The 26477-nt window shown below is 43.1% G+C and overlaps 1 protein-coding gene across 1 annotated transcript in view; it reads right to left on the reverse strand.

The window, feature by feature from the left end:
• Positions 1-6376: 6376 nt before the first annotated feature.
• LOC309557993 (uncharacterized protein) overlaps positions 6377-26477 on the reverse strand; it is a gene marked incomplete at both ends in the record, with an annotated part of 120458 nt that continues 100357 nt past the window's right edge. The window contains one exon of the mRNA XM_082260901.1: positions 6377-6485. Within this exon, the coding sequence (XP_082117027.1) occupies positions 6377-6485 (109 nt within the window). The remainder of the gene's footprint in view (positions 6486-26477) is intronic.

Raw genomic sequence — 26477 nt, forward strand, 5'->3', positions numbered from 1 at the left:
ACTGATGAGCACTGTGGGCACACTGATATGCACTGTGGGCACACTGATGGGCACTGTGGGCACACTGATGGGCACACTGATGAGCACTGTGGGCACACTGATGAGCACTGGGCACACTGATGAGCACTGGGCACACTTATATGCACTGTGGGCACAGATGGGCACTGATGGGCACACTGTTGGACACTGGTGGGCACTGTGGGCAACTCAGATGACACACTGTAAAAACTCACGGATCTCTCCTCTCCTCACACTGCAGTCTGTGTGTGAGGAAGGAGAGCTGGCAATGAGAGATGATCTCATATGTTTACATTTGAGATCATCTCTCATTGGATGCCTCGATCGAGTGACGAATGGCCGCTGTGATTGGCCATTCGCCACGATCTGTGATTGGCTGTGTTCAAGGGACACGGCCAACACAGATTTTCCCCGATGCGCGCTCGCGGGAGCGTGCAGGGAGCCTGTTAGTGGGAGGCCGTATAAAGACGGCCTCCCGAAAATTAGAGTCCGCGCTGCAGCCGTCTTTCGGCTATAGCGCGGACCGGAAGTGGTTAAGCTGGTTCAAATAAACTGGAGAGCTGCACCAGATTTTGCACTCTCTAGTTCTAGTAAATGAACCCAAATTTCTATCTTGGGGTTGATAGATGTAGAGACATTCCTATCTCAGATCCAAACCACTATTACTAGATTGCTATTTTTTGCACAGAGACTTATAGCCTAAAAATAGGTATCTTTCATCCCATCTACAGTGCATCCGGAAAGTATTCACAGCAGTTCACTTTATCCACATTTTTTATGATACAGCCTTATTCCAAAATAGATTAAATTCATTATTTTCCTCAAAATTCTACAATCAATACCCACAATGACAATGCGAAAGAAGTTTTTTGAAATCTTGGCAAATTTATTAAAAATAAATATGAAAAATTACATGTACATAAGTATTTACAGCCTTTGTCATTTACTCAAAATTTAGCTCAGGTGCATCCTGTTTCCACTGATCATCCTTGAGATGTTTCTACAATTTGATTGGAGTCCACCTGTGGTAAATTCAGTTGATTGGACATGATTTGGAAAGGCACATACCTGTTTAAATAAGGTCCCACAGTTAGTAGTGCATGTAAGAGCACAAACCAAGCCATGAAGTTTAAGGAATTGTCTGTAGACCTCCGAGACAGGATTGTTTAGAGGCACAGATCTGGGGAAGGGTACAGAAAAATGTCTGCAGCATTGAAGGCCCCAATAGGCACAGTGGCCTAACTACCTGGACTATTCCTACAGCTGGCCACCCAGCCAAGCTGAGCGATCAGGGGAAAAGGGCCTTAGTCAGGGAGGTGACCAAGAACACGATAATCACTCTGACAGAGCTTCAGCGTTTCTCTGGGGAGAGAGAAAGTTCCAGAAGATCAACTATCTATGCAGCACTCCACCAAGCAGGCCTGTATGGTAGAGTGGCCAGAAGGAAGCCATTCCTCAGTAAAAGGTTTATGACAGCCCACCTGGAGTTTGCCAAAAGGCACCCAAAGGACTCTCAGATCATGAGAAACAAAATTCTCTGGTCTGATGAAACAAAGATTGAACTCTTTGGCCTGAATGGCAAGCGTCATGTCTGGAGGAAACCAGGCACCGCTTATCACCTGTCCAATACCATCCCTACAGTGAAGCATGGTGGTGGCAGCATCATGCTGTGGGGATTTTTTTTCAGCAGCAGGAACTGGGAGACTAGTCAGGATCAAGGGAAAGATGAATGCAGCAATGTACAGAGACATCCTTGATAAAAAAAACCTGCTCCAGAATGCTCTGGACCTCAGACTGGAGCGAAGGTTCATCTTCCAAAAAGACAACAACCAAAAGCACACAACCAAGATAACAAAGGAGTGGCTACAGGACAACTCTGTGAATGTCCTTGAGTGTCCCAGACTTGAACCTGAGTAAACATCTCTGGAGAGATCTGAAAATGGCTGTGAACTAACGCTCTCCTTCTAACCTGATAGAGCTTGAGAGGTCCTGCAAAGAAGAATGGGAGAAACTGCCCAAAAATAGGTTTGCCAAGCTTGTAGCATCCTACTCATAAGACTTGAAGCTGTAATTGGTGCCAAAGGTGCTTCAACAAAGTATTGAGCAAAGGCTGTGAATACTTTTGTACATGTGATTTTATTTTGTTTTTTTTATTTATTATAAATTTGCAAAGATTTCAAACAAACTTCTTTCACATTGCTATTATGGGGTATTGTTTGTAGAATTTTGGGGAAAATAATGAATTAATCAATTTTGGATAAGGCTGTAATATAACAAAATGTGGAAAAAGTGAAGCACTGTGAATATTTTATAGATGCACTACACTTTAGATTTATGGGAGCAATCCATTATTATGCTTATTCAAAAATTATTATATTCGCATAGGTGGTGCCAAGGTAAGTTTACAAGTATACTTTAATGGGAAAATGGCTGGTTACCTTGGGTCTTGCACATATCACACATGATACTACATAGGCTTCTTGGTTTGAAGTTTCTGCTAATACACCTGACATTTTTAGTTTAGCAGTGGTGGATAAGAAAGAATGAGGCAGATAGACACAAGAGGGTATCGGGTAAAGATATTTTATTAACCCATTAATATTAACTTAGAAAATTGTTAATTCATATATTGAGAATTGGTAATTGTACAAAGGTTCGACATTGATATTATTAGTTTTCCACACAACAACTTGAATACATCTTTATATGTTACAGTTATTATTAATTGATGTGCTACAAAAAAGGAAACATTTATGGTTTCTTTGAAGGTACTGTTCTAATTGAAGGTAAGGGAATGGGTGTGGTGTGTTGGCTATTGTTTGAATTTTTTTACTTTTGCAAAACATTTCATAAAAAGCATCTGATTAAAAAAAATACATTTATTTTTATTTATTTTTTTAACTTGGGAAAGGCTATTTTTAAAATCTGTATTAGAGATACGTTATGTTACCAGTTAAGATGATGCTGAACACCTCCTTATGGAAGATGCCATTCTCTGTTTTACAATCAAGATGCAAGTTCCAAAGCTTTAACATCACTTTCAGTGAAGCTAAACAGGCGCAGCTTCGCTTCCCCAGAATCTAGCAAGCAGATTGATTTAGAAAATGTCATCCATCTAAAGCTGGAGTGGTCTACTTTTAAATAAACATTAAAGTGGTATTAAACCCAAAACCAAAAATGTAATCTATTGTAGCTTACCGATCCTTAGATGTGGTGGCGCACGCCTCCTGTATTAGAGTGCACCGGCTCCAGAAGAAGGAGCACCTTTGGATAGACGATTTGTCAGTTGGGGGTGGGAGGGGGAGAGTTATAGATATACAGTACTAGCAGGTTTAGATAGATTAGGAAATTGAAGTCAGACTCACACTAGTTTTACACAAGCAGCTGGTGCAACAGTTTTTTTTCTATTGGGATAAAGGTTTTACATGAATAAATAAAAGCTGATAATTGTAAGCTATCAGTGGTAAATTATTTGTCTAAAGAAAGAAAACTTCTACAAAACTTCTACGATCCTGGCTGGATCGCCAGGTAAAAAATACAGGGCAGTAAACCTAAAACAGAAAACTAATGCAGTTACAAATAAGAATAGGTAAACTGCAATATAATAAATATTTGCTTCCAGGCTTAATAGTGCTTTAAATACACTTTTGATTAATAGACATTGAACCTTTTGCTGCTGACTGTACACATATATGAGGCCTCTCTGAAGTGAGTCTTCTTCTGTAAGGCCTCAGATACACATACATGTCTGCATAACGTACTCTGGGCACAGAGGGCTCTCACCTAGAGCCCCAGGTTTGTTCTAACGATCAGGAACTGGGAGGCCCAACTCCCAATTACCTGATCACTGTGATAGCCTCTGATTAGCTATCACAGTGATCAGTCATTGTACAGGCCATCTCTGTGTGTAATTTCTCCTCTGAATGGAGAGAAAGATACATTGTATCTTCTCCTTGCAGAAGAGAAATTATAAACAAAGAGGTGTGTGTAAAAAAGACTAAAACATTAAGAAAAATAGCTAAATCAGGGTTTGATCAAGGACGGTGTCAGGATTAGAGTTCGGGCCAAGATTAGGGTCAATGATCAGGGTTAGTGTAGTTTAGGTAGGATTAAAAAAAAAATGAGTACCCCTGCGTTTTAGTAGGATAAAAAAAAATGTGCACTATTGTTTCAGGGCCCTACAAGGGGTACAACATACACCTATTTGGTATAGCAGCTATCGTTAGGAGCAGGAGATATTATTTTGGGTTATTTTTTTTGGTGGTATCCATTTGCTAACATTTTGATTCATGTGCTTTCATATTTGGGTACAGTGCTGGCAAAAGCAGATCATCAGTGGAGCCTTTTTTGCTAATCAGATATTTTTTTACACTAAGGCTTGTTTCATGCATGTTGCTTTTGAGCTTTCTGTAGTGCTTTCCATGGTTTTTACAGCGTTTTTCCACGATATGCGTTTTTCATTTTTTAGACTTTCTTTTTTTAGGAAAATTTGTTTTTGGACAGATTTAAAAATGCAAATTGTGGCAAACTTGCGGTAAGAACACACTACATGCTTTTCTGCAACTTCTCCATTGAAGTCTATTGAACTAAAAAAGCAAAAAAAAAAAAAAAACACCGTTTTGCATTTATAAAAAGTCTATGACCTTTTCCATAAATACAGTGGCACAGAAATGCATTGATGTGAACGTGTTCCTTAGGAACCCATGTTAAAAAAAATGCCTGCATTTCTGCAAAAAGCATGAAAAACACACATTGTTGTGAATGGAGCCTTAGTCCAAATACTGGGAGGAGCTGCCACTGAAGACCCTCTGGGTTCCTAAATAGCTGAAATTTAAACCAAACAAAAAACAAAATGATGTATACTTATGTTGTATGATTGGTCTTTACGTGGGTAATTTTAATTGAGAAACAACAGCTGGGACGCGCTATACCCATGCACAAAAGCCACTTTGATCTAAAACTTCACTTTCATTTAAAACTGTCTAAAATTCATAATGTATAAAGGAGGTCATAAGGATGCCAGGTGTATAATCATATGGTGATGCAGAATTACTACAAAATACAAAATAATGGAACAGTTATATAATTGCCTTCATTATAGAGAGATGATAACCAGACAGCAAGCATGTCTTTTGCCGTCGTTGGTCTATCTTTCTGTCTAGGACGGTTGTTATCTCCCTATAATGAAGGCAGTTGTATATCCATTATTTTGTATTTCTGCACTAATTCCCCATTGCCCTATAAAGGTATACACCTAGCATCCTTATGACATTCTTTCATTTTCTACATTATGAGTTTTAGACAGTTATAAATAAAAGTGAAGTTTTAGGCCATAGTAGGTGTGGTGCGTGGGTAAAGTGCACCTATGCTGTTGTTTCTCTATTCTTAAAGCATAACTCCACTTTTGTTACAAAAAACACAATCCCCTCTAGGTGATCTATTTACATTACACACATTTTAACAAACTTTGTTGCAGATTCCTACCTTTTGTTATTCTGATGAAATCCATGTTTGTTCTTCTGTTCTCCTGTGCTGAGTGGGTCTAATGGGAGTGGTTTCATAATTATCAACCAGCTGTGGCAGTTGCAGAGCACTAATGAGAAAAGCTGCTTGGCCTGCATTCCTTTAGACGTGTTCCTATTGGAAGTATCTCACCAGAAATTAAATTTTTGTTGCAGAGCACTACATAAATTACATTTATGTAGTGCAAGGGCCTGCCAGATTGCATACAAATTGAAAGTGTTTAGGTTTGACCGCATATTATATGGTTTTGGTAAGTCTAAAGGAAAAAGTCTTCAGAAAATCTTATAGTGTGTATGGTACATAAGGCAGACTTCTGGGAAAATTATTGAGCCAATCACAGAAGCAGGAAATTATGTTTCTGGGGTGTGGTCAGTACACATTCTGTGTGCAGAACACCTCCAGGTAGCCATATTGCATTGCATTTGCAGAAAATTACAACAGCTGCGGATTGAAAGGGAAATCCAATTTTTAATAACGTTAAATTACAATATGATTTTTGACACAATTGTATACGCTAAATTCTTTTTCTTTATTTGCTAATTATTTTTCCCTACAAAAGTGGAGTTACCCTTTAAATAGCTGGATTTACAGAATGTGTTTATCACTGTGTACTATCAACATTTGGACTCATTGTGTACTGTGTACTATCATCATTCGGACAGATAGCAACTTCACTTAAAACCAGATTTTACTATAAAATAATTAAGTAAATAGAAATAATTAGGTCAATTGTAAATGCATTATCTACGTGCTTATTACACTAGTTATACAAGTAAAGTCAGTGTAATTATGTTAATGTATTTCTACTAATCAATTGCAGAATAAGGCATAATTCCTACAAACGTTTGTATTTGTGAATAAGGCGTTTGCAGTTGGGGCAGTAGTGGTTCACATCTTTGCAGCTGTTTACACAGCAAGGTATAAGGCAGCAACCTAGCATACATCTGTAAAAAAAAAAAAAAGAAAAATGCAAAAGTAAGGAATTACTTTTATGCAAACTTTATATATAAATAACTCATGCTAGCTAAACAGCTCCAGTCTTCCAAACTGTTAAAAAACGTTCTATTCAAACAGCTAACCGGCATGCCACACACAAATGAAATAGGATAGTGGATTCAGTAAAATTGTAAAGAGCTGCATTAGGTCAGTTAAAGTGTAGAATAGGTAAAAATAAACAATTATCTTCTCTTATATGCTTCTTAAGCCCTTATATAATTGAAAGCATTGTTATAAAAGAGCCCAAAAAAATAACTGTCAAACTTTTCAGACATGCATAGCTGACCTGTGTGTTGCGCACACTTCCTGTCTTATCTCAAGGAATGTAATTAACGTTTCCAACTATTATCACATTTTTATGTTGTGGAGAACAGGATAAGAGGGATGGGTTGAGTAGTTTAACAAAAGTAGGTAGGGCTGACACCACTCAGTGCACCAAAATGCTGTGTACTTGCAGAGTCTTTAACCTTTTCACTACCAAAGCCATTTTTGCTTTTTTTTGTGCAAATGTTTAAAAATTATTTTAGGCCTGGAGATTAATTAAAATCCCCAAACATATATTTTCTAAAAGCAGAGACCCTTGAGAATAAAATGGTGGTAGTTCCAATTTTTATATCATTGATATTTGCACAACGATTTATAAAGCACAAATTTCCACTAAAAAAATACAATATAGGTTTAGGACACATAAATTAAATTTATTAGTATTATATAAAAGATGAAATTGCTCTAAGTAAATGGATACCCAACATGTCAAGCTATATAATTGCACATGCCCACAAGATGACAACGAAATTCAGTACCCTATGTTTCATAGGTGATGCTTTAAAAGCCACATCACTTTAGAGTTAAAGTGATTATAAACGATCACCTTGTAAAACAATACATTCCTTTTAGAATAGAAATAAAAGGCAAAAGGGTTTTTGTATAGATATAAAATCACATTATTAATACCCTAATTTCCTTTTTTTTAAGGGGTCACATTCTCTCTGTTCTCAACTCTATAAGGGAGGAGAAGCAGCAGCACATTGAGCTTCTCAGTAAATGGATGTGCAGCAGGGGCGTGTAAATACAAGTCTAATCATTGGAGGAGAGCACACTGAGTTCCCAACATAGCTAGAGAACTTACCACGGTGTGCTCTCCTGGTAACAAATGCTTTAACTGTGCATATTGGCCCTAGAATTATTGCTCCCACTTCGGTGTGCCTGGCAATATGTAACATGTGTAGTGCAAAATACGTTTTTTTTAGGTAGGTGATCCCAACAGGTGTGTTTACGTTCCCAGATGTGGGTGTGGGATGGATTCAACATTTTTATTGGGGGGAGGGGGGATTCCAAGTGATTGGGTGTACCTTTATATTCTGACTTTGAGAAAAATCCCACTATGTGATACAACTCTTCTCTTTAATGAGACATCAGAGGTCTTTTAGACCTGTCGCTGAAGCTAATTGTCATGGTCTTACCTTGCCTTTCTGTTGGCAGCCATCTTGGACATGTGCAGACTGCTGTCTCTTATAAACTCTGTTTGCATCATCACTTGTCTGCTGCCTGGGCGTGATGATGTTGCACACCTGACTATATATATCACATGATGGCTTTCAGACCTTGCCCTTGCATTTGTGCTCCAAGGTGCATCACTGCTAGCAGACGCTTTGGTTTCTCTGTGCATGATTTGGCTTGGCTGACGACCTTCCTGGCTCTGGATTCCGCATCGGCAGATGACCCTGCATAAGATGACGACCCAGCTTCAGCAGACTACCCGCTTCTAGACTCTATCTCCGCTTGGATGACTACCTGTTCCTGGACTCGATCCCGGCTTGGATGACTTCCCGTTTCCGAACTTGACCCCAGCTGTTCTTGATTTTGCTCCTCTCTTGCTGTGCGATTATTATTGTTGCATAAATAAATCCCTTTATTTTACTTTATCTTCATGTGATCTGGTTTCCTGGCACCCAGATACTAATAGAGAGCACATCATGCTCCACTAGCTTCTTCCCTGTCAGTAACGGCCAGGGAAAGTAACATCAGAGGCCAGAAGGGAGGTTATACACATCGCTTCCAGATTCTTTGCAGCTAGGGAAGATCAGAAAATGGTTATAGGTATAGTTATACTGCCCCACCCATCCACCCAGAGACACCTGCCATGCAGGTCTTGGGCCCACAGATGGGACAGCGAAGAGAAGAGGGACTCCGAAGTGCCAGAAAGCAATTGCATCTCTTTCATAAGTAAACCAACAATCGGCTTGTGGAGTGTACACATACACACCTGGCTGCAGATTATGGCATCACGATCATTCTGAGAAGAGAAGGCTGCCGGCCAAAACTCACCAATCATGCAAGAAGGGCATTAATCAGAGATGAGAAAAAAAAATGACACTGAAGGAGCTGCAAACATCCACAGTGGGGATGGCAGGATCTGTCCATCACACCACTTTGAGCACACTCCCCAGAGCTGAGCTTTATGGTAGAGTGACCAGGAAAAAAAAAATTGTTTAAAGAAGAAAAAAAAAATTGTTTAAAGAAAAAAAAAAAAATGAATACAAGTTTAGAGTTTGCCAAACAATATGTGGGAGACTGCCCAAACACATGGAAGAAGGTTCTCTGGTTAGATGGACTAAAGTTGAACTATCTTTTAGGGACTCGTTAAGGACTGGAATAGTACCACTGGATTGGCGTAAGGCCAATGTGGTGCCTATATTTAAAAAGGGATCAAAGTCTTTGCCAAATAACTATAGACCTGTTCGTTTAACTTCTATAGTCGGGAAGATATTGGAGAGTTTAATAAAAGACCACATAGATGAGTTCTTGCTGGAAAAAAATATCTTAAGCAACAGACAGCATGGATTCATGAGAGACAGAAGTTGTCAAACAAACCTGATTTCTTTTTATGAGGTGGTAAGTAAAACCTTGGACAGAGGGGTGGCTGTGGATGTAGTATACTTGGATTTTGCAAAAGCGTTTGACACAGTTCCCCACACACGGCTAATGTGTAAGGTAAAGTCTACAGGCTTGAAAAGATCGGTTTGTAATTGGATAGAAAATTGGCTAAAAGATAGAATTCAAATAGTAGTGGTTAATGATTCTTACTCTGAATGGTCTAAAGTTAACAGTGGTGTACCCCAAAGTTCAGTGTTGGGACCCTTACTTTTTAATATCTTTATAAATGATATAGGGTCTGGGCTTAAAAGTACCATTTCAGTCTTTGCAGATGACACCAAGCTTTGCAGTGGAATAACTTCTTTACAGGATGTTTCCAACTTACAATCTGACCTCATTGGGCAACTATGTGGCTAATGAGGTTTAATGTTGATAAATGTAAAGTTATGCACTTGGGGGCTAAGAATATGCATGCATCATACATACTAGGTGGAGTAGAACTGGGGGAATCCATAGCGGAGAAGGATCTGGGTGTTCTGGTAGATCATAAGCTTAATAATAGCATGCAATGCCAAGCTGCTGTTTCCAAAGCAAGCAAAGTCCTTTCTTGTATTAACAGTGGCATGGACTCCAGAGAGAGAGATATAATTTTGCCCCAGTACAAATCATTAGTAAGACCTCATCTGGAATATGCAGTTCAGTTTTGGGCACCAGTTCTTAAAAAGGATATCAGGGAACTGGAGAAAGTGCAGAGAAGGGCAACCAAACTGATAAGAGGCATGGAGGACCTCACCTATGAGAAAAGATTAGAGGAACTGAATTTATTCTCTCTTGAGAAGAGGAGATTAAGGGGGGATATGATCAACATGTATAAATACATAAGGGGTCCATATAGTGAACTTGGGTTTGAGTTGTTCACTTTAAGGTCAACACAGAGAACAAGGGGGCACTCTTTACGTCTAGAGGAAAGCAGATTTCGTCTCCAAATACGGAAAGGTTTCTTCACCATAAGAGCTGTGAAAATGTGGAATAGACTCCCTCCAGAGGTGGTTCTGGCTAGCTCACTAGATTGCTTTAAAAAAGGCCTGGATTCTTTCCCAGGTGTACATAATATAAATGGGTACTAACATTTTTTTTAGGTAAAGTTGATCCAGGGAATATCCGATTGCCTCTCGGGGGATCAGGAAGGAATTTTTTTCCCCTGCTGTAGCAAATTAGACCATGCTTTGCTGGGGTTTATTTTCACCTTCCTCTGGATCAACAGCGGGTATAGGATTGTGTATATGGGATTGTATGGTAGGGTTTTCAATACTGAGTTTTTTTTTTTTTTATGGTTGAACCAAATGGACTTGTGTCTTTTTTCAACCTGACTAACTATGTAACTATCTTAATCATAGAATACAGGACACAGGACTTGTATTAAAAAATCATGGGTTAAATGCCGCTATCTTTAGGTGATTGGAAACTGGCAAAAGCTTTGCTGGAAACTCCCCCAGTGCATTCTCATATACCCCACCCACTCCTTGGAACTCCAGTTTTTTGCTGCTGTAGCCAGGTACTGTGATACGACAATATGGAGACCATGACATTTCTCTATATTTATTTACCTCGTCTGAGATGGTAATGTTGAGCTGCAAAATTCTCCTCCAGCTAGCAGAGGGAGAGCCAAGTCAATGTAACCCATAGACTTCTACGCATTAAATCTGGAATCTTGGAAAGGGAAGTTTTAGGTGTCAGCTAAGTAATGGAACAGCTGACTTTCTGAACTACAGGTCACATCAGACTGTGGGGCGCAGGATGAGCCTGGAGGGGCTGATATATTCTTTTGCCCAGAAAAAGCCTGCTCTCTTGGCACCAATCAAGACCTGTCTGTGGAAGCAGGAGACAGAGCCAGGGGTGAGGAGTGACATTGGCAAGTGACTAATCGCAGTCATCAGCCTAACTGACCTGACAGAATTGCTGCAGTGAGACCAGAGAGTTTGCTTACTTCCTCCTGCTGTGTGGATTTCAGCCAAATCAGAACTGTATCAAAGAGGCCCCTTTGCCAAAAACCTATTGCCATCTCAGCGAGCTGATGAGAGGGCCTTTGGCCCACTTTGTCCTGTCAGCAGTAGTCAAGTTACTGATAGCAGGACCTTTACAGTGCTTATTCAGCACCCCTCCAACCTGTATCCCGTTACTTTCATTGTCTTAGCTGCACCATTACTTCCATTATTAATTTTTTGAACCATTAAAACCATGAAGCCATTATGGACTGTGGTTGTAGTGCATCATCACCACCTCTGGCCCGATTTGCTTTCTCTTTCACAGACAACATTGCACTCTCGCTACTTAACTGCATGCACATCTAAGGACTACCCTAAGTGCACCAATGCTCATCTAAAGGGCCCCAACATTAGCTGGCAAAAGACTAACCTTAGAGACTGAGCTTATCAGTTTTACAATTTTCCCTCCTTTTCCTACACTGTTTGTTGTTTAATTCAGACTATGTTTGCCCAGTCATTCTAGGCCTAGCAAAGTCACTATTAGTGCATACCGGCAGTATAGCCCTATTATTGCTAATTTAAAGTCAACTGCTGCCTGTTATTGCATCCTGGGATGACCTGAATGTCCTATGCCTTTAATGCCTAGCTCGCACTGTTAGCCTTTTTGTGTGCTGGACTTGATTATCACTATTATTACTTTGCTTGTTCTAGCGTGGTTATCAACTTCTTGAGGCATAACACTCCTATCGACTATTTGGTGCTTTTTTTTCAAGATAACCCTAGCATTAGCTAACAGGAAGGACAGAGGACCCGTATAAACCAGCAGCAACTTTTGGCCTGGCTCTACATTAGGGTACTTAGGTGATTGACCTCAACTAATCTGTCAGGACTCTGGAGGCGAGCCTGACATGCAGAGAGTAGCCTCTAGCTCACCGAGGGATGGAGCACAGACGAGTCACCAAGGCAGTAGACGCATGCTAACCCGAGGTGCGGAATCTAAGTGCCAACCGGTCTTCACCAGAGCCTCTGATGGTGATGATGGATTTTGCTTCGTTTATAGCACTAGGTCACGGTCCTCGGGGTTGCCCTGCCAGGAGGTGAACAGGTCCGGATCCGGTGGCAGATAAACAGACAAGGATAAGGCAGAAGAGGGGTCACAAACAAGCCGAGGTCAGGGCGGGCAGCAGACAAGCGAGGTGAGGGACAAGCCAGGAGGTCAAACAGGAACCAAACTGATTTCAGGTTCAGGAACACAGGAGAAGCTGCAGATTAGACAGCAAAGACACTGTGCTGCTGAGGTGCTTAAATAAGGCAGCCTGTTGCCAGTTAATGAAATTAATCTGCACTAGGTTAACCCTTAGGTGGCAGATTCATGACAGCACTTCAGTGTGCACAGGGAGCGTTCCTGAGATTGCCCCCCCTCTTAAGGGCAACCTCCGCATACCCAATAGGTTTCTCTTTTGTGGGTGACTGCGAAAGAAAGCCTGGATAAGTTCCATAGCGTGGACATTTCGTTCAGGCTCCCAAGAGTTTTCTTCTGGAACATAACCCTTCCATTTGACAAGGTACTGTAACAGGTTTCCTCTCTTCCGGCAGTCCACAATAGCTTCTACTTCATATTCCACATCTCCATCAACAATTACAGGTTCGGGTGGCTCTGAACTCCTACCAGGGAAGGTATTGGGAACTGCAGGCTTTAACAAAGAGACGTGAAATACTGGGTGAATGCGGAGTGAATTGGGTAAAGATAATTAATGGGAAACTTGATTAAGTTTCCTCTTGACCGGAAAGGGTCCAATAAACCTGGGAGCCAATTTCTTAGATGGACAGGCTAAATGGAGGTTAGTTGTAGACAACCAAACCTGGTCACCTGGTTGAAGAATCAATTCTCTCCTTCTTCTTCTATCAAAGATCTTCTTAGATGCCGTTTGTGCCTTAAGTATGGCTTCTTGCAGTAATTTGATAAAATAATAATAATCAGCGCAAACCATAAAATTAAAAAAAACAAGAAAATCCAAAAAAACGTATACAATGGTACACACCAGGCTGCAAACAATCAGTGCTAAACACAAAACACCAGTGACTAATTAATAAACAATATTGCTGCGCCAAGTGAAAAAATCTATAAACGTGTCTAAATAACTTTCAATCAAATATCAACTCAATATTAAATCTATTAATAGTGATTATGGTGATATTGTGATTACAGTGTTATTAATAGTCCAGATATATGGTGAACAAAAAATCAAAATCAAAATAAATCAATCTTCATCTGTGTTCACAAACAAAAAGTGCTGCATGCTCCACTCCCAGTGATTAGTGCAGGTAAGCAGCTCACCTTAGGATTAGACTCCTAAGATTCAAACACTTTTTTTGGAATGTAAGGAAACCAGCCTGATGTCCCTTCTTTCACCGCCTCCAGCTAACACTCCATGTAGACCAGGAATCCGGTGTGTACAAAAGAAGAGAAAATCTAATGCTCTCTGTTTTATAAAGGCTATTTATTCCCTTTTAGATAGAAAATATTGCACTTAGCACTATGTAATAACCTGATTGTGGGAACACTAGCTGCCTCCACACACATATACTGCATCTGTGCAGCAGTAAGATATCAGTGTTTGGAAATGTTAGTTTTATGAGCCATCAGTCTCATAGTGATAAAGAGACTATTTTCTTTCTTTCTCTTAAAGCACAAATCTATTTGCATTGAACCAGTTGTCACACTCCTCCCTGTGCACACTGATGGCTCATAAAACAAACCTTTCCAAACACTGATATCTTACTGCTGCACAGATGCAGTATAGGTGTGTGGAGGCAGCTAGTGTTCCCACATCTAAAAGGGAATAAATAGCCTTTATAAAACAGAGAGCATTAGATTTTCTCTTCTTTTGTACACACCGGATTCCTGGTCTACATAGAGTGTTAGCTGGAGGTGGTGAAAGAAGGGACATCAGGCTGGTTTCCTTACATCCCAAAAAACGTGTTTGACTCTCAGGAGTCTAATCCTAAGGTGAGCTGCTTACCTGCACTAATCACTGGGAGCACTGGAGTGGAGCATGCAGCACTTTTTGTTTGTGAACACAGATGAAGATTGATTTATTTTGATTTTTTGTTCACCATATATCTTGCAGTAATTTGCTGTTGGGAGCAAAGAAATCAATAGTATCCTTTACTGTGGGGACTCCAGAGTCAGAGGGGATATCGGGCAAGAAGGATGGGTGGAAGCCCTAGTTTGAGAAGAATGGAGATTGTCCAGTAACAGAATGTTTAGCATTATTATAGGCAAACTCGGCAAATGGCAGTAAGGCCACCCAATCATCTTGAACAAAGGTGGTAAAACACAGAATGTACTGTTCCAAGGTCTGTTTGGTCCTCTCGGTCTGCCCATTAGTCTGTGGGTGGTAAGCAGAAGACAAGGATAATTCAATCTTCAACAGACTGCATAATGCTTTCCAGAAGCGGGAGGTGAACTGCACCCCTCTGTTAGAGACATTATTTGCAGGTACCCCATGAAGCCCGACAATCTCTTTTATTATTATTATTATTATTATACAGTATGAAGACTTCTGCGGTTTCCTTGGCAGAGGGAGTACCCCTGAGGGGCAAAAAATGGGTCATTTTAGACAATCGGTCCACAACAACAAAAATGGCAGAGCATCCCTCAGAGGGAGGAAGTTCCACAATAAAATCCATGGTGATCATCCTCCATGGTCTGTCAGGAACTGGAAGTGGTCTAAGGTCTTACTTTTCGCAGGCTTGCTTCGGGAACACAAAGCACAGGAAGACACGTAGTCCCTACAACTTTTTTCCAGGTTGGGCCACCAGAATGTACTCTGCAGCAAGTCAAGGGTCTTACTGACCCCAAAGTGACCTGCCAAGGGATAGTCATGACAAGAACCCAGGACCAACATTCGGACATCTTCTGGAACGAAGATCTTGTCCCCAAACCTTAGCAAACCGTCTTTAGGTACCAGGGAAATTTAGGGAAGACAGGGAATACTCACAGAAGCCTGTTTAATATGAGCCATCAGATTAGTTAATGGAAGAAGAAAGTTACCTTCAGACAGGATGGTGTCAGGTACAGGAATTTCCTTAGGGTCATCGAACATGTGAGAGAGTGCATCCGGTTTAACGTTCTTGGAACCAGGTCGGTAAGTAATATGAAAGCCGAACCTCGAAAAGAACAGAGCCCACCGTGCCTGGCATGGTCTCAGCTGTTTGGCAGATCTCAAGTATTCGAGGTCCTTGTGGTCAGAAAAGATAAGGATGGGATGTGCTGCCCCTTCGAGTAAATATTGCCACTCCTCGAATGCCGCCTTGATGGCCAAACGTTCACAATCGCCCACATCATAGTTTCTCTCCGCTGAAGAGAGTTTGTGGGAAAAGAAGGCTACAGGGTGTACCAAGTCTTTAACTCCCTGTCTTTGGGAGATAACAGCCCCTACAGCCACTTCTGAGGCATCTACCTCAAGGAGGTAAGGTAAGGTGGGATCAGGGTGTCTCCGGATAGGAGCAGTAGTAAACAGCTTTTTCAGGACTGAGACGGTGGTCTGGGCTTCAGGGGACCAATGGAAGTGAATTTTCTGCTTGGTAAGCTGTGTGATAGGGGAGATGATGGTAGAGAACCCTTAATAATTCTCCTGTAGAAATTTGCAAATCCCACAAAGCGCTGCACCCCCTTTTTGTCAGATGGAGCCGGCCAATCCAGGATAGCTAAAACTTTTTGAGGATCCATCCAAACTCCTTTGATGGATATGATCAGGCCCAAGAACTGGATGCTTTGCTGTTCAAATTCACATTTCTTGGCCTTAGCATAGAGTCCATGTTGGCGGAGGCGGTCGAGAACGTTCCTGACGTGCTCCAGATGCTGGTCCAGAGAAGCAGAAAAGATTAAAATATTGTCTAAATAGACAATTACGAAGGTGTCAAGCCAGTCTCTGAAGATGTCGTTTACAAAATGCTGGAATGTAGCCGGGGCATTGCAGAGGCCGAAGTGCATCACCAGGTACTCGAAATGCCCAAACCTGGTACGAAACTCCATTTTCCACTTGTCCCCTTCGTGGATACGAACCAAATTGTAGGCCCCATGTAAGTCTAATTTGGTAAACAAGACAGCAGACCTTAATCTCTGAAAGAGTTTTGGAACCAAGGGGAGAGGATAGCGGTTTTTAACCGTGACTTTATTCAACTCTCGGTAATCCACACAAGGATCGAGAGAGTGATCCTTTTTTCTACAAAGAAGATTCCTGCTTCTGCTGGTGAAGTAGATGGGCGGATGAAACCCTTCTTTAATCTCTCGTCCACGTATTCCTTAAGAACCTCCAATTCCCGTTTGGATAATGGGTAGATACAACCAAATGGAATCTCGGCCCCTGGAAGCAGCTCTATAGGGCAGTCATAAGGATGATGAGGGGGAAGGGTCTCAGCCCCGCGTTTGCTGAAAATGTCCAGAAAATTATGATAAGCCTCAGGCACAACAGAGCATAAATCCGGATCAGATTCTAGGCACAGAAAGGCTCTAGAGGAGCTGAGTCAGGCAGGAATTCAAGCAGTAGGTAGATGGGAAGTTGATGACTCCAGAGGTCCAGTCCATTTGGGGGTTGTGTGCCTTCAACCAAGGTAACCCCAAGATGACTGGAAATAATAGCATCTTAGCTTATTAGTTCCTTATGATCAGAAGAGGAGATCATGAGGAGAGGAGGAGTCTCCTGGGTCACAGGTCCGGAACTGATGTGGGAACCATCAGCCAGGAAGATAAGTCCTTGGGTTAAAGTGGAATACCCCATTGAACAGCGAATGACAGGTCAATAAAGCAACTACATGCTCCGGAGTCAATAATCGCGGTTACTGGTATGGTACCTCCTGGAAGCTGAAACGAGACAGGCAAGGCTAGGTGAGAAGCACTGGAAGCGGATGCTGGACCACTGGATGGGGAGATGGAAAGGCACTTATATATCTTCGCAGGGCAGGAGCGCACGTAGTGACCGGCTTCTCCACAGTACAGGTAGAGATTGTTCTGTCGCTGGTAGTGCCTTTCTTCAGTAGACCGGGCAGGTCTCATAACCCCAAGCTGCCCATATGGAAGAAAAATATATTTCCAATATATTTAGGGAACAATTTTTAGAAATATATTGAATATGGCCAAAATTGTAGCATTTCAAATATATTTCCAATATATTTAGGGAAACATTTTTAGAAATATATTGAATATGGCCAAAATTGTAGCATTTCAAATATATTTCCAATATATTTGGGGGGAAAAATGTATTTTTTAAAAAATATATTTTAAATATATTTTTCTTCCGTGTGGGTGCATAGGTTCCGGGACATCTGTAGCAAGGTTAGCAGGAGCAGAGCTGGTAGGAACCGGATTAAAGGAAGGGACGTGTACCAGGGCTGCGAACCACGGCATCACCCAGGCCGGAGGAGGCTGCTGGGTGGAACGTTCTGCACAGCGTTCCCTGAGCCGTCGGTCTATCTGGATAGCCAGATTTATTCGAGTCTCTAGGGTGTCTGGAACCCCAACCTGGGCTAGCTCATCCTTCAGCCCTTCAGACAGACCTAAACGGAACTGATGCCATAATGCAGCATCATTCCACTGGGTGTCGGAACTCCAACACCTAAAGTCTGTTACATAGTCTTCCACAGCTCTTCGACCCTGCTCTTACGTGCAGAGCAGCCTCATCAGAGGTTTGTTGAGGGTCGTCATACAGCTGGGCAATGGCACCGAAGAAAGACAATAAGGACTCTAGATGAGGACTGCGCTCTTCAATAAGCCGATGAGCCCAAGACTGTGGTTCATCCAGGAGCAGGGAGATGACAAAGCCCACTTTGGTAGCCTCCAAGGAAAAAGTTCGGGGTTGCAGAGAGAAATAGAACTCCCATGCGTTGCAAAACGCCCTGAACTTGCCTCGGTCCCCTGAGAACTTTTCGGGTCTAGGGACCTGGTGTTCAGGTGGCAACATCACTACCGTGGGACCTGGAGTAGGCTCTGCTGGTACCGAGGAAGAAGAAGCTGTCGTCACAGGGGGGTTCCCAGATGCAGAACGCATCTGTTCCTCCAGATGCATGTAGCCCTCCTGAAGGGTCTTCACGGCTTGAGATAAAGCTGCGAGATGCTGGCAGATCTCATCCAATGGTGAGGCCCCTTTTGCAGCCCCTGACATGACTGTCTGATGGAGGTGGGCCTGACGTGCAGAGGGTTGCCTCTAGCTCACCGAGGGATGGAGCACAGACGAGTCACCAAGGCAGTAGACGCAGGCTAACCCGAGGTGCGGAATCTAAGTGCCAACCGGTCTTCACCAGAGCCTCTGGTGGTGAGGATGGATTTTGCTGCGTGTATAGCACCAGGTCATGGTCCTCGGGGTTGCCCTGCCAGGAGATGAACAGGTCCAGATCCGGTGGCAGATAAACAGACAAGGATAAAGGCAGAAGAGTGGTCACAAACAAGCCAAGGTCAGGGCGGACAGCAAAAAAGCGAGGTGAGGGACAAGCCAGGAGGTCAAACAGGAATCAAACTGGATACAACAGGTTTCAGGTTCATTAACACAGGAGAATCTGCAGATCAGACAGCAAAGACACCGTGCTGCTGAGGTGCTTAAATAAGGCAGCCTGTTGCCAATTAATGAAATTAGTCTGCACTAGGTTAACCCTTAGGTGGCAGATTCATGACAGCACTTCAGTGTGCACAGGGAGCATTCCTGACATAATCTTTTTATTTTTATTCACTACTTTGACTGACATTTCTTTTAAAATAACATTTACTTTTTTAAAATTGGCAGGTTTTTCCCCACACATTGCTGCTGCTTGGGTGGTGACCTAGTTGCAAAACGCTTACTGGCTTTCACACTTCCACCTACCATTTCCACCAAGAAGGCATGGCTGCCTTCCTTTCCAGAAACGCAGCCAGAGGACATCAGTCAGCCCCCAGTTTATAGCAGCTAATGTTCTGGAAATGTAAATCACTATCACGTACCCGGAGGTGAGCCTAAACAATGAGGAAGGCCTCTCTTACGCCTCTGACTCAGGACCCCTGATAGTGCAGACAGGAGGTGCCGAGTATAGAGTAGCACGAGTGCCTGATGTAGCTGGAAGCAGGCTGAAGTCCACAGACAGGGATAGCCGGGTAGGTCCAGAGCAGGTATGCAGGCAACAGGTGCTGGTGGCAGGAGCGAAGTGAGACAAGTCGGGTCAGAAGCCAAATGGTCATACAGGAGCCAGAAGGAGCAGACTGGAGCAGAGGTCAAGGGACTAGCCGAGGTCGGTGCAGGCGGAGAGCAGAGGATAGTCAGGACAAGCCGGGTCTGGTACTGGTAAACAGGATACAGGTAGCAGGTTCAGGTCAACAAGGCTGAAGACAAAGCAGCAATGGAGCTGAGCAAGGGCTGAGTTTAAATAGTCCATTTGGCGCCAGCATCTGTCACGTTGCGTGTTCGCGTGCTTGCCAAGTCCCGGCGGGATTTAACAGAAACCCTCTTCTTACAATACCTTCTCATTCAGCATCAAATTTTTGAGTATCCCACAGAAAAAAACCCTCACCTAGCAATGGCAAGGACAAGGTGCAGAGGAGCTGAGAAAAAAGAGCCTAATAGAATTTGTGTAACAGACTTCACTGAAAAAAACTGCGAAAAGCTCAAGGTGATAGCTGTTCCCTTGCACCAAAACAAGGTCCAATATTAACAACTCCCTTCCCTTAACTCTAGCTCCTTCTCAGTCACACAACAAATGGCCTGTCTGACTAAAGCAGATTTTAGGCAGTTGTGAACAAATGCTGTATATTAAGCCCCGTTTCACACTAGGGCGACCTGTGAGGCGACCTGGTCGCCTCACAGGTCGCCGCAGGTCGCCTCCCATAGGGAAGCTACGGACCCGTTCTAATAGGAGCGACACAAGTCGCTCCGACCTAGAAAAAGGGTCCGGAGCTTCTTTGGGGCGACCAGGAGGCGACCGCCATAGACTTCAATGTTATGAAGTCTGTGGCGGCCGCTCCGAGGTCGCGGCGCGCTGCTCGCACCGCGATCTCGGAGGTCGCCCCTGAAAGTAGCGTCGCGCCAGTGTGAACCGGCGCTGAGAGTGCTTTCAGAAATAGAAGTGGTAATAGTTTGTTTATCAATTAACAAACAAACAAACCGACTGGATAAATAAATCACCGGGACCGGATGGCTTGCACCCGAGGGTTCTTAAAGAGCTCAGCCAGGTGATTGCCAGACCATTATTCTTGATCTTTAAGGATAGTCTATAGAGGGGTATGGTGCCAGCTGATTGGAAAAAAGCCAACGTGGTACCAATATTTAAAAAAGGGCCGAGATATATCCCGGGTAACTATAGGCCGGTCAGCCTAACATCAGTAGTCTGCAAGATTTTGGAGGGGATGTTAAGGGACCACATACAAGACTTTAGTAATGAAAATGGTATTATTAGTAGTAATCAGCATGAATTCATGAAAAAGCATTCTTGTCAAACCAATCTATTGCCTGTTCCTGCACTCGGGACATCTGCTGCCACCTGGCATACTACTCAACCAGCAGCCCAGAAGCTAGCATGTCTACTGGCACTCGTGCAACTCTGCACTCCTGCGCCACCTGTCTACTCTACCAGGGGCCCCTAGTCATAGGTGTAAGAGAGGCCTTCCTCTACATAAACCAGGCTCTTCCTACCATTTATGTGACAGTGTGCAAGTGTGAGAATTGAAGCCTAAGGATAGTTACACAATATATTGATTGAAAATTTTTAAAAGCATTCTTACAAATACTAGAATTACTCCCTTGCCACATCCATAAATCTAACTTGGAACAGAAGAGGGAAAAAGGGGACCAATTGGCTGGACTTTAAAGGTAATTAGGACTACAATATTTCTAAAAAAAATCTATATTTTATTTATAGACAATAAAGTATAAAATGAAGAAATATACACAGAACAGGAACAATGCCATCTAAAAACATATATTCACATATGTAGAAAACACGGCCAACAAGGGCCTAATACTTGAGATATGTAGTTAATGTTGATAATCTCAAGTAAGTGAGCCCCTGTGCGTCAAAACGTTTGTCTGATCCGCATTCTCAGGAAACACAGATGGAAAAAAAGTAAACACAGGTCTCACTGTATGGACAGAAACATTTGCATACATAAACATCATGTTTCATTACAAATATTATTACATACAACAGCTAAATTACATAATAGCCACGTCAAGCACAATATCCACGATAACAAAATATATTTTCATTCACCTTGTCTGGATATGAATACACGTTCATGTGTATTCATATCCAGACAAGGTGAATGAAAATATATTTTGTTACCGTGGATATTGTGCTTGATGTGGCTTTTATGCATATTGGCTGCTATCTTACTATATAAAGTATAAGTGTCTGTGCGTCCAGTCCCTGTGTCCGTGGGATTGCGATACTGCGCATGTGCCCCACGGACAGCCGTTGGGACTTGGAGCGCAGAGACTTCGGCCGGCAGGGCGAAAATGTTGCAGCGGCGGGCACCTTCGCCCCGCCCTACTTCAGTCTGTTAGGGCATGAGCTGAGCCCCGCCTCCCCCCGTAATGCCCCACCCAGTCTGCCCGCGCTGCTCTCTGGGAGATGTAGTCCTGGTGCCTCGCTCCCCGGGGAGAAGCCGGCGGTGTCGGGAACTCCAACTCCCAGAGTTCACCCCGCGGGGCCGCTCGGCCAGTCTGTGTGTGTGTTTGAGAGAGAGAGAGAGTGTTGAGGTGGGGGGTGGAAGGTGCGCGGTGATGAGTGTCAACATGGCGGCCGGGAGACAGACAAAGACACGCAGAGGAGCTCGGGCGAGGTGGGCGGATATCACCACCCGGAGAGGGCCTGCCACCGCCCAGATACAGGGCTGTACACCGCTACTGTACAGGTGAGCAACATTTCCTCCCCCTTTCTCCTGTCATATCATCACACAGGTGAGCGGCCCGACACAACTTCACCTCACCGTCACCATGGAGACCCCCCATTACACAGACAGGTCACCCCCCCTCCCACCCATTGTACCTTACTATATAAAGTACAAGTGTCTCTGCGTCCAGTTCCTGTGTCCGTGGGATTGCGCCACTGTGCATGTGCCCCACGGACAGCCGTTGGGATTTGGAGCGCAGAGACTTTTAAGCGGTCGGGCGAAAATGTTGAAGCGGCGGGTGTGCGCGGGCACGCACTCGCACGCGAGAGCCGTTCGGTCAGCTCTGCGCGTGTCCCCGATGTTGCTAGGATGCTACATATGTTCTAGCGCCCGTTAATTTACCGGCCTTAATGTCTAGTATGTAATAATATTAGTAAAAAAACATGATTTTTATGTATGCACATTTTTCTGTCCATACAGTGAGATCTGTGTTTACTTAATTTCCCTCTGTGTGTCCTGACTCTGAGAAAGTGGATCAGCGAAAACACGCTGAAAGCATTATTACTTTATTGAATTTCTTCGCATCTACTTAAAACTTTTGCACAGTACTGTATATCAGATTTCTTAGGAAAACGCTTTGCCCTTCTAGAACCTTTGGTCTTAAAAGCATCTGCGTCTCCACTACCTGAAAATATTTAGGAGTATGACCCTGTATCTTCTAACCTTTTTGAGGATTATATTGAGGAAGGGGAGGTGGACACAGAAGAGAATCCTGCTGAGGAATTTTCCCTATCTGCATGTAATGTACATTGGACACAAGTTAGACACAAGATAAGGCTTCACCTCATATGTTTACATAGTTACATAGTTACATAGTTAGTGAGGCTGAAAAAAGACACAAGTCCATCCAGTTCAACCTATGATGTGTGTGTGTGTTTGCTTTTAACCGTACATTGTATACCCCTGTATGTTGTGGTCTTTAAGGTGTCCATCCAATAGTTTTTTGAAACTATCAATGCTCCCCGCTGATAAGACTGCTTGCGGAAGAGAATTCCACATCCTTACCGCTCTTACAGTGAAGAACCCCTTACGCACTTTAAGGTTAAACCGCCTTTCCTCAAGTTTTAGTGAGTGGCCACGTGTCTTATTGTATCTCCTTTCTCTGAATAGTTTGTTCCTTATGCTAGGGTCGCCAGTACAGTATTTGTACATTGATATCATATCCCCCCTCAATCGTCTCTTCTCCAGAGAGAATAGGTTCAGTGCTTGTAGTCTTTCTTCATAGCTGATGTCCTCCATTCCTCTAATTATTTTTGTTGCCCTTCTCTGGACTTTCTCCAGTTCCAGCACATCCTTCCTGAGGACCGGTGCCCAGAACTGGACAGCATACTCCAGATGTGGCCGGACCAGAGTCTTGTAGAGTGGAAGAATAATCTCTTTATTTCTGGAGTGAATCCCCTTTTTTATACAACCCAGTATTCTGTTGGCTTTGCTTGCAGCGGCTTGGCATTGCATGCCACTTCCAAGCCTCTTGTCTACCAGTACCTCTAGGTCCCTTTCCATCCTAGACTCACCCAGAGGTTCCCCCCCTAGTGAGTAGCTTGCTTTCTGGTTTCTGGCCCCCAAGTGCATTACTTTACATTTTTCTACATTAAATCTCATCTGCCATGTAGTTGCCCACCCCGTTATTTTGTTCAGGTCTGCTTGCAAGATTTCCACATCCTGCATAGAAGATATTGGCATGCCTAATTTAGTATCATCTGCAAATACTGAGATTGTACTAGATATCCCCTCCTCTAGATCATTTATGAATAAATTAAACAGGATTGGTCCCAGGACAGAACCCTGGGGGACCCCACTTTCCACACCCGCCCAATCCGAGTACTCCCCATTAATCACCACCCTCTGTACTCTCCCCTGGAGCCAGTTCTCTATCCAGGTACTCACCTTATGGTCCATACCTATCTTCCTTAGTTTGTACAGTAAGCGTTTGTGGGGAACGGTGTCAAAGGCCTTTGCAAAGTCCAGATACACCACATCCACAGGCTTACCTTTATCTAAGTGGCAGCTCACTTCATCGTAGAAGGTTAATAGATTGGTTTGGCATGAACGATTTTTCATGAATCCATGCTGATTACTACTTATAATACCGTTTTCATTACTAAAGTCTTGTATGTGGTCCCTTATCATCCCCTCCAAAATTTTGCAGACTACTGATGTTAGGCTGACCGGCCTATAGTTACCCGGGATATATCTCGACCCCTTTTTAAATATTTGTACCATGTTGGCTTTTTTCCAATCAGCTGGCACCATACCTGTCTGTAAACTATCCTTAAAGATCAAGAATAATGGTCTGGCAATCACCTGGCTGAGCTCATTAAGAACCCTTGGGTGCAAGCCATCCGGTCCCGGGGATTTATTTATGTTAAGTTTCTCTAGTTTAGCTCTAAGTCTATCCTCTGTTAGCCATGGCGGCACTTCCTGAGGTGTATTATTTAGTTCGGCCTTACAAGCGGGGTTCGTGTAGCCTCCCGATTCCTTTGTGAAGACTGAAGAAAAGAAATTATTTAACACTTCCGCCTTTTCTCTGTCCTCAGTGGCCATATTTCCTTTGTCATCTTTTATGGGGCCAATGTGTTCTGGCCTCGCTTTCTTACTGTTTATATACTTAAAGAACTTCTTGGGGTTCTTTTTACTCTCCTCCGCTATATGTCTCTCGTGTTCTATTTTAGCCGCCCTGATTTCGTCTTTACATTTCTTATTACACTCTTTGTAGTGCTTAAATGCTGCCAATGACCCCTCAGTCTTGTATTTTTTGAAGGCCTTTTCTTTAGCTCTAATATACATTTTTATGTTGGAGTTTAGCCACCCAGGGTTTAGTTTTGCTCTTTTAAATTTATTTCCCTGTGGAATGCACTGGCCCACCCCCTTGTTAAGTATGCTCTTGAAGCACTCCCATTTTTCCCCTGTGTTCTTTTTTCCCAGGGTTCTATCCCATTTGATATTTTCTAGCAGCGAGCGCAGTTTAGGGAAATTGGCTCTTTTGAAATTCAGTGTCCTTATATTACCCATGTGTTTCCTATTACTGTAATTAATACTGAAACCAATTGACCTATGGTCACTGTTCCCTAAGTTGTCCCGTATTTCTATATCCATGAGCAGGTCTGTATTGTTGGTAATCAGTAGGTCAAGTACCGCATTGTTTCTTGTCGGTGCATTCACCATCTGACCCATGAAATTGTCCTGCAAAAGATTTAGGAACTGCCGAGCCTTGGCTGAATGCGTGGTTCCTTCTGCCCAGTCTATATCAGGATAATTAAAGTCCCCCATTATAATGACATTTCCCATCCTTGCTGCCAATCCTATCTGTAACATGAGGTCCGCCTCACCCTCCTCCCTCTGGTTGGGGGGCCTATAGTATACGCCCAATATTACCTTCCCCACCGTGCCTTTCCTTTATAGCTCTACCCATAGGGATTCTGCCTCGTCCATAGCTCCATTATTAATATCTTCCCTCATATTTACCTGTATACTGTTCTTAATATACAAACATACCCCTCCCCCTTTTTTACCCTCTCTATCTCTGCGATAAAGGGAATACCCCTGAATGGTCGCCATCCAGTCATGAGAGCTGTCAAACCAAGTCTCAGTTATCCCCACAAAATCTAAGTCCTCCTCAAACATCAGCAGCTCCAGCTCTCCCATCTTGTTGGCCAGGCTTCTGGCATTGGTATACAAGCCTCGTAATTTTGATGTTTTTAGGCTGCTCTCTTGATTTTTCCCCGTACCCACCCTGGGTATAGGAGCTCCGAACACCCTACCGCTAATGCCCCCATTTCTGCCCTCTGAAACTTGCTTTCCACTGGCTAATTCTACATCTGTACCCTCCCCCCATTCCCTAGTTTAAAAGCCCCTCTAACTTTTTGGCCATCCTCGCACCCAGTACGGCTGCACCCACCCCATTTAGGTGCAATCCGTCCCTACCAAAGAGCCGGTGGCAGACTGAGAAGTCGGCCCAGTTCTCTAGGAACCCGAAACCCTCCTTACTACACCAGCTCCTCAGCCACTCGTTAACTTCCCTAATCTCCCGCTGCCTCTCTGGTGTGGCTCGAGGTACAGCTAGTATTTCTGAAAATACTACCTTGGAGGTCCTAGTCCTCAACTTAGCGCCTAAGTCCCTGAAATCGTTTAGGACTCTCCGTCTTCCTCTGCCTATGTCATTG

Source organism: Pelophylax lessonae (assembly GCF_965119305.1).
Source record: "Pelophylax lessonae genome assembly, chromosome: 6".
Classification (NCBI taxonomy): domain Eukaryota; kingdom Metazoa; phylum Chordata; class Amphibia; order Anura; family Ranidae; genus Pelophylax; species Pelophylax lessonae.